General features: G+C 27.6%; 1 protein-coding gene across 1 annotated transcript in view; it reads right to left on the bottom strand.

Annotated features, from left to right (window-relative positions):
• Nucleotides 1–3,434: 3,434 nt before the first annotated feature.
• The window catches only part of LOC105627606 (phospholipase D3), a 20,137-nt gene continuing 13,652 nt past the window's right edge, over nucleotides 3,435–9,919 (bottom strand). Inside the window, exon 8 of the mRNA XM_012208886.1 lies at nucleotides 3,435–3,524. Coding sequence (XP_012064276.1) covers nucleotides 3,435–3,524 — 90 coding nt within the window. The remainder of the gene's footprint in view (nucleotides 3,525–9,919) is intronic.

The raw sequence follows: 9,919 nt of genomic DNA, 5'->3' as shown, positions 1-9,919 counted from the left end.
TACTACTACTACTATATATATATATATATATATATATATATATATATATATATATATACAAGAGATTCGCATACACGATGCAATGCGATTTTTTACGTCAGAAAAATTTTTTTTTGCAAAATTGCAGTTTCTAAAGAGAACAATTAAAAACGTATTGAATGACGCTGATGTTTTTAAAGATTTTGCGATAACTAAATGTCATTACTTAAGACAACTTGATAAAAGAAAGTTTTCTGATATCTGATAACTGTAAAGGCTGAAAGTAGACGTGAATAGTGATCTAGCTTGCATAAGAAAGTCTTACTTGTAGAACAAATATATATATGCAAATAGAAAATCTGCATTGCGAGTATATGATACTTTAGAACATTTAATTGTGATCCTTTCGATTCGTAGATATATTCTTAGAATAATAAATTAATATTCTTAAAACAATGTCCTGAATCTAATTAACTTATTCTTCCAATAGTTCAGATATATTAATTAGAAAATTTTTTAAATTGTTTTAGAATTCTTGAGCAATAAAATAAAAAAAGATTACCATACCACTTTATTTTTGAATTATATATTTTTTAAACGAAAGTTAAAAACGAAAGTATAAAACTTAAGAAATGAAAATACAAATTAAAAAATATCTTCTATCATATAACGTACTATAACAGTTTTTATATAATTCTGTTTGCAATGATTAACTTTTTCGTGTGATAAAAAATAAGTGTCTGATAGTAATACAATATACAGTAATGCTATTTATAGTAATGCATTTCTATTTTTTCCTTTTTCCAGAAGTATCTGTACAAAATACCTACAAGTGATATGATTATAAGAATTTCCAGAATTCTTTCACTTCGATGTAAAAATGTTGATTTGTATGCATACTTTATTATTGTTCCGCAAGACATAAAAATGTAACGTGATCGTTTTTTTAAGATTTTTTTCATAAATACAGAAATGCCTTCAACTCTGATAGGACTATTTAACACAATAACGTAACTGTATAAAGATTAAAGTAGCTTATGATCTGTCATCGTATGAGAAAAATATGAAAGAGAAAATATAAATAAAACAGATGCAGGAAATTACAAATATGTAAAACGATCTGACTTATCGATTTAAACGATCTAATATAAATATAATAAATCTTATAAATAACGTATTCACTGTTATTTAAACTGTGCACTTTGCAAAAGAAATTGAAAAGAATTTTATTTTCACATTTGTATAATTCGTTTTTAACCGATTTTATACATATATAGAAATAAGCAAAATAACATTTATATATAAATATATACATTATAGATTTCTACTTCTTTAATCATCTAAATAGATCATATTTTTATTAATATAAATAAAATGTAATGTTTATAGAATTTCGGAGAAAGAAGATATCTTTTTAAGAGACCTATATCAATATCGGCGATTTTTCTCTAATAAATAATTTCGTTAAAGAGTAATTTTTCTAGAATTTATAAGTAATGACAAACAATGAGATTAAATATAATATTGAGTTGAAAATTAAAATACATTCTAACGGATTAAAACGCGCATGCAAGATCTCCTACGATATCGCGTTGCTGCCTGTAATTATTATTTTGTGTTTCGCTGCCTTGCAATTTTACCATCCCATAATCTTTACATTAAGTTCTATTAGAGCGTACCGGAATCGCCTCAGGTGGTTGCCCGTTACGCAAAAAGTAACCGTTGTTGAATGACACACCAAATAAAGAGAGACTATACTCATTCCGGAAAAACGAGAAAGCTGGGAACTACGTGACAATGATTACGTATCTGCAAATTCCAGAGATATGAGTGAGAAAATTGAAATAAAAGATATCAAAACTCGTCGCCAGGTGTGACTCTGTACGAACACTATGAACGATTGTTATCGATATCGCGATGATGAGATACGGTTATTACAAACTTCCACACTTCGCATTCGTGATTAAAATCGTGTTACCGTGGATGGTTCTTGAAAACGTTAAATGTGCTTGCTAATTGCAAGCGTCAAAGTCAAAATGTATTTGTAAATTCGAAGAAATTACGAAATGAAAAAAGTTTCTCAACCATTCGGGTTAAATTGTTTATCTAAATGCTGGATAATGTGCACATTCTGTCCTAAGTTTTGTAAATATAATACCTACACATATAACTCAAAGCGAATTCTGTTTGCCAATTCTATAATGTCTGCATTTAATATATTAAAAAAAAAAATACTTACATTAAAAAAAAAATACTTACATTTAGATGAGATAACGCAGGAAAAAAACGATGATGAGAAAAGAAAGTAGATACCAGACGTAAACGCCGTGAAAGAGAGAAATCAAATACAAAAACTATGACAAATAAGTGTAATGGTACGATTTAATAGCGAATACTTTAACTCCCGTGTTTATTCGAAGAGGAGAAATTGCATATTTTACAATCGATAAGAGATGCTGCAACAGCTGAATTTTCGTTTAATACTTCTTTCTTGATTCATAAATTTTAGTCTTAAAAAATTCACGTTGAGGTTTCCGTTCAATCTCATCAGAGAAAAAAAGAAGAATCATTTAATCCATTTTTATTTGAAGCAAATCTTTTCGTTTAACGTTAAAGTTTGTAATTTGTAAAACATATTAGACTTGAATATAAATAGAATCACAATATGCATGATATGAAGGTAAATTTAAAAAATTTGTGTAATATTTACACAAAAGAATACAAAAAACATATATTATTATATTTATCTTATGAAGAATAGATGCAATAATAAACAAAATTGACAAAGTTTAAGTAAATTAAATATACTAGTTGTACGTTCAACAGCGTTATTTAAGGTTATTTTTACAAGATTTACAGTTTTCATGTTCTAGAATTTACCTGAACTATTAGAAAATAAGATCTAATTATGTTTGTTAAAGGGGATGAGACTTACGCTGGCATGAAGTGTTTCAATCGCCTTGTACCCTCGCGGAAATAGAGAAGTCGACTAGAGAACGAGTCAATCGAGGAAACGTTATAAACTAAGATACGATTAGAAAAAACGTATGTCGCGGATTCACTGCGAAATAAATACTCGTGTGAACGTGTCTTGCATATCGATCAACAATGTTAATCTTCCACTAACCTTATTGAACAGCGAGAGATAATCGACAAAAGGAATTGCTGAAGGATCGCAGCGATGACAGCGAACAGGTAGATAGGTAGTCAGTCAAGACGAGCGAATGCACGCTGGCAGATACTCAGGCAAATAGGCAGGCAATCATTCAGGTGGACATGAATATCGGTAGGTATGTATATATATATATATATATATATATATATATATATATGTGTGTGTGTGTGTGTGTGTGTGTGTGTGTGTGTGTAATAACTTTCTCCTCGCGCGCGTGGATCTTAATCGATCCTCTTTTCTGCCTCGACAACTTTTCGCGAGTAAAACAGCTCGCATTTTGTCACTCTGGTTGAGCTGACACGGTCCCACTTTTGCCACCTCCACTTTCGTACCCCTTCTTCAATAGTACCATATCCTCCTCCGCATCGATCTGCGTTTGGTACGAAGTAAAAGATGAAATCAAAGATGAGCATTCTTCGATTTATTTTTCGCGAACACAGCCTCCTTAGGGATAAACGATGCTCTCATTGAGAAAAATGTCTGCTTGAAAATGTCTGGATAAATCATAAGATTCTAATTATATCAATCAGAATTCTGGTTATCTCAACTAGTATTAGAATTCTAATAGATTTAACAAAAAAATTATACTATATATTTTGTTTATTTTTAATTAGAAGCTTGCAAATATTTGTCTCAGTGCTACTCTGTGAAAAACACGGGGAGTTGCACAGACAAGGTCGAATGTTATATGCTCTTGCATAGGAATTTGAGTCTACATTGAAATAAACAATATTCTTGTCTCTAAAAAAAAATATGCATATATGAATAATAAACTATCTGTAAAAGTTAAATTATTCAATAAGTATCAGACATAATTTGTTCTTCGAAATTAGTTTTACCGTAATGTTTCTCTTGCGGAGACAAATTGCGGTGATATTTTTAATATCGACTACCTTATTCGTCGTTATTTAAATTCAAATTTAAATCCGAATTTAAATTATTTGTTATATATTAATTTTATAATTTATATAATCAATTAAATTTTATTTAGAATTTAAAATTAAAATAACGATGAATTAATCCATATTATCATTAGGAATGCATTTTCTTAATCATTTCTAATAATAATATATACTCTTCGAGTCATTATCCTAAAATTGACGATTGAAAAAACAATTTAATATTATACAAAGCGCATTTAATATTATACAAAGTTATTATAAGCAAGTTTCAGATTTTAAAACAAGTTTTTCATTGAAATTTATAACTTTATTATAGAAGCTTCTACTATTTCGATTCTATTTATATCATTTAATTTATACAGGAAGATTTGATACAGCTGATTAGTTTGAATATTAAATATTTATCTTCGGAGAACAAAGGATTTAAATACTTTTATGAAAAGATAGAATTGATAGAGTATTCCCAGGATTAATGATCACAATGTAAATAAAATTTTTGAATTCTTCGACTAATTGTGAGAAGGAACCACAGTTGCGTTACCGGTATTGCTGTACCAGTTTTATGAACATATCGACCTATTAACTACGGTTATCCGGACAAGCCTTTGTGGAGGGGATTGGATCCGTTCACGAGTCACTGTAAAAACATCTTTATGCACTGAAGAGGTCTCAACCAGAACTAGGTGACCTAACTGCAATTCTGAATCATCTGAGCCACATACCGCTTCTTGAGAAGATATTGAAAGGACGCAGCAAAGTAAAAAATATATACTTCACTTGATATTTAATGTTACTCAATATAATGCTAATTTGATTAGTATTTTACATACAATTCACGTGTCAACGCGTGTCTTGAGTCATCAATAATTTTTATTGCTTTCTTTTTTTACTGCGTTATGTCATTTCGTTATCTTTTGTATCGCGTATTATGCTTATTCTAAAGAATGGAATTATATAAATTGTTTCATAAATAAATTGTTAATTTTTTTCGCAATAAGAAGTAATTATTTACAGATTTTAATATGTCACTCAGCTTATTCAAAAGATCGTTCGAAAGTACGAAAAAGCATCAAACCGCTAATCAATTTAACTCGTGATGTTACTGCGGTAATTTAATAGAGTTAGCGTTTCAAGACCAAAAAACTTTTTCGGCGCGTTTCAAAGGACTATATATGTATGTAGTATATAAATTCATACAAGCATTTAAGATCCAGCTAGACCGTTTAAAGCACTGATTTTTATAGTTTGTGTTATTATATGTATGATTCTATAATATATTGTAAATTTTTTAATATCTTTCTTGTAATATCAAGAATCAGTGTGTCTGTGATTTAATGTTAAAGTGATTCTTTATTTAGTAGAATACCAAAAATTTGGAGTGCCTCATCAAGACCCATCCAAAATTACAAATATCTATTATAATTTGGATTAAAAATTTGGATTACGTGTATATCTTAATGAAATAGTATGGAACATACGATAGTAAATTAAAAGAGCTGCATCTTCACCAATTAAAAACAAGGTGACATTATGTTTATTTTTCAAAGTTAAATTTGTATACAAGTTTATGTGATGTAAATATTTTTCCAGAATGGCCTATTACTTTTTTGTGGCCATTATAATTGTAATTTTTTAATTATAATTGTAATTTTAATTATAATCTTGTTTTTTTAGAGAAATAATGGAAATATTTAATGGTATTATAGAAGTCTGTGATAATATTTATGTGCAATTAGTTAAAGAAACATTTCTGATTCTTACCTGTCACTAAGTTACACATTAAAAATTACACTTTCAACATTTTTTTCTGTAATAAATGATTTTTTTCTCTTATTTCATCACGTTAATTTATCCTAAAATTTTGCACATGTCAAGTTCGGTGCAGTTTTATTATATAAAAAAATTAAATATTTCTACAGCAACTTGATTTATTAAAGAACGATCTTAGGGTGATTCTTCAAATTCTACGATAAGTTAACGATGAAATAAGAGAGAGAAAAAATATTAAAAGTGCAATCTTTCACGTATAACTTAGTGACAGATAGGGATCGCAGACGCTTTTTTGACTAATTGTACACAAATCTTATCACAGATTTTTTTCAAAAACGAGAAAGATTATAATAGTTTAAAAAATTACGATTTATCACAAAAAGAGTAATAAATCACGGCTATTCTGGAAAGATACTCATATGCATAAACATGCATATAGAATTAACCTCTCAAAAAAGCAAATATACTTTCATCTTGTTTTCGTTCGATAAAAATGCAACTCTTGATTTTTTATCATTATGTTCCATATTATTTCATTAAGACATACACGTAGTTTTAATGCTTTATCCAAATTATGAAGATATTTGTAATTTTGGATCCTGTACTCCAAATTTTCAACACTTTGCTAAAGAACCAACTTAAAGCTGAAACTTCGCATTATCGATAATTGTCTATTTTATAATATAATTATCAATTTTTTTTTAAAACAAACATGATACAAATGAAGTAGTGCTATGAACTTTTGTTCCAACCTATAAAGTCATATGGCCAAGATGTCATATGGTCATTTCAATAGTTGAAATTTTAAGATTATCTGAAGTTGGATTTTAATCAATCTTAAATATAAAATCGAATCTGACGAATCTGTCCTATTGTAATATTAAGTTGGAAAAATATATGTATGTAAGGAGGAAGGAAGGAGATCTCGGAATTCATATTAAAATTTTTTTTTGTCATATTACTTACAAAGCCATTCAAATATCATGTATCTTTGCATGATTATAATCCAGTAAACAAGAATGAATTAAAATGAACTGAAATTTTATCTATCCGAATGCGTATTTTAAATAACAAAAACTTTTTTAAATTCAACTAAATTGGAGATTGAATTGGATTTAATTAGATACAATTGGATAAAGAATTGCATTTCCTATTTAGAATTTTGAATTGAGAAGTATTTGCGAGACACAGAAAAGCTGATATTTTATTTTTAATTGAAAAGGTATATATGTAGAAATGTGCTTCATTCAATTCGTATAAATGAATATAAACATGCATTCGGATTGAAAAGGATTTATTTTAATGTTTGTGAATGCATGTTTCTGAAATTTTTAATTCATTCTTGTTACCGAATAATAAGAGTATTTACTTATATTGAAATAAGGCATAAAATAAAGCACAGCAAAAAAATCTTTATGTATAATTTATGTATTGCGCGAACAATCACAGTAATATTTCATAAAGCGATCCATTAATTTACAATTAAATATGCAGAGTAGCGAATTTATAGTAATATCATTTTTAAAAACTAACCTATAATTTTAGTGTGTCCTCTATTAAAAGTCAATTATAATTATTGTGATTCAATTTGTGATAATATTTTTATTATGAAGGCGTAAATCGATACATATATCTAGTTCATTTTAAATGTGTACTTTTTTCAGCTCCATATTAATTTCGCAAATAAGAAGATAAAATGCAGATTGTCGATACTGGTTTCCATTATTACTTAATAGAAACTTTTAATACACTTTGTGAGTTAAATGTCTCGTTTATATTTTTGAACATGCATTTTACATTTAATTATCATGATTATACTGTAAGTATTGAAATTGAGGATAAGACATAATAAAGGTTTATAGTATGCAGCGATACGCAATCCTTTTTAAATTGATTTTCAGAATATAAAGGTAAAATTTTACGAGCCGTATAATTTAGATGTAGATGTATACACTACGTACCTTTTATAAATTCGGGAACGCTTACGACTTTTTGCATTTTACAAAAACTTAATAGTATCTCGGGGATAAGAAATCATAGAGAAGTTTTTAAAAATGCATTTTAAGAGAAAAAATTAAGAGAACTTCAACTTAACGTATGAATTTTATTTCTATGATATTTTGTTCCTGTGTATAAAATTGAAAATTGATTTTTTTCAATATTGTGGTATTCTTTGAAGCGCTCTGATGGAACATCATCAGACAAAATTTAATAGACAAGCATTCTAAGTTTTAAAATGCTTCTTGAAAAAAAAGCTACGATAATTTCTCACAAAGTTCGAATTTTTTATTGTATAAAATTTTATTGTGTTAAAATTTACTTTTTCTGTAATGTTTTTTAATTTTGAAACAAAAAAATTTACAAAAAAAAGACAGAAAGAAAAAATATTTGTTATAATAATGATCCATACAATTTTTTTTCAAAATAGCATGCTTTTTCAAAATCAGGTTTTCTATTTTTTCATTTAAATCATTATATAACATTAGAATATTGTTTCACATTAGAATTAGATATTTAATATAATATTGAAAATTATACTAATATTAATTTTTTCCTGCTGTTCTTATTGCACATATGTATTCTGTTTTGATCATTTAATAATCAATTTTATATTTGTTAATTAACTTAATTGTGTTTTAATAATAGAATGTTACACAGAGTCACACATTTTGTGCGTTTGTGTTATTTTCATTATTTTTCATGAAAAATCTTCCGCACTCTGTATTTCCTTAAACTTTGGGATTTCCGACGAAATATTTTATGTTTCCATCTTTGATGATAAACATTTGCCAAGTTTGATTAAAATCCGAGTGGGTAAAAAATTAAATAATGTTTCCTTATGAGATTACAAACATATATAAATTTACATGAAATTATTTAAAGCACTCAAGATCCAGCTTTGGTATAAATATTGCTTTTTATTTATTATTTGTTCATATTATATAATAAATAAATCTTAATAAATCTTAATAAATCGTTTTTTAAAACTTATGAAGTTTACTTTAAAATGCTTGTCTGTTAAATTTTGCCCGATGATATTCCATTCACGTGTAGAACGCTCCAAAGAATAACAAAAATATTGAACAAAACAATCAATTTTAAATTTCAAGGACAAAATATTATAAAGATAAACGTTAAGTTGAAGCTCTATTTTTTTTTATTTAAATGCATTTTGAAAAATTCCTCTACGATTTCTTTATCGAGATAAGTTTTTATGAAATCCAAGAAAATCGGAAGCGTTCCCGAATAAACAATAATATACATATGTATATATGTACAATAAATAGATTTTATTTAATTTATGTAAATTATTATATTACTTACATAATTTATCGTATATATTATTATATATGTATACATAATAAAGATAAAATTTTTATGTCTAATATCAGTAAGGAAATTATAGATGTGTGTTTATTAGAAGCGTATGAGACTCTGAAAATATTGGAAACCGATAATATTCGTCCCGATAATCGGGATGAATCGGGAAGACATCGGATCGAGTCGGATCAGGTCTCGAAAATTTCGAGATTTTCGAAAATATTCGGGATTCTCAACAAAATCGAGATTCTCGAAAATGTCCGGGATTCCCAAGGGAAGTTGAGATTCTCGATAAAGAATCGAGATTCCTGAAAGAATTTATATTCCAAAAAATTTCGACAACCCGATTACTATTTTCGAAAAGGCATGAAAAATCGAAAATTCGAAAGAGTTTATTGAAATGAGTCTCAAAACGGTAATCGAATTTGAAGAAAAATGATAGACTCATTGAATCCATCGGGAATCTCGATTCTTTCGAGGAATCCCGAACATTCTCGAAAATCCCGAAAGCTTCAGGAACCCGTGCGCGCGCGCGCACGCGTAAAAAATTATAAATACATAGACTTATAATTACATGTATTTATAATTACTTTACTGATATTAGATATGATAACAAATTTTTATTTGTTTACTTATTATGTATACATACATAATTTTATATTTTTGGCTGTGAGCCGACAAGCGTGCCGTAAAAATTAATTGACGGGTCATAGGTTGCGTATCATTGCATTAAAGTTTCGACAACATTAGTCTTTTCCTGTCTTATTTTATT

The sequence above is a fragment of the Atta cephalotes genome (assembly GCF_000143395.1).
Source record: "Atta cephalotes unplaced genomic scaffold scaffold00009, whole genome shotgun sequence".
NCBI lineage: Eukaryota > Metazoa > Arthropoda > Insecta > Hymenoptera > Formicidae > Atta > Atta cephalotes.
This window is presented reverse-complemented; position numbering and strand designations above follow the sequence as displayed.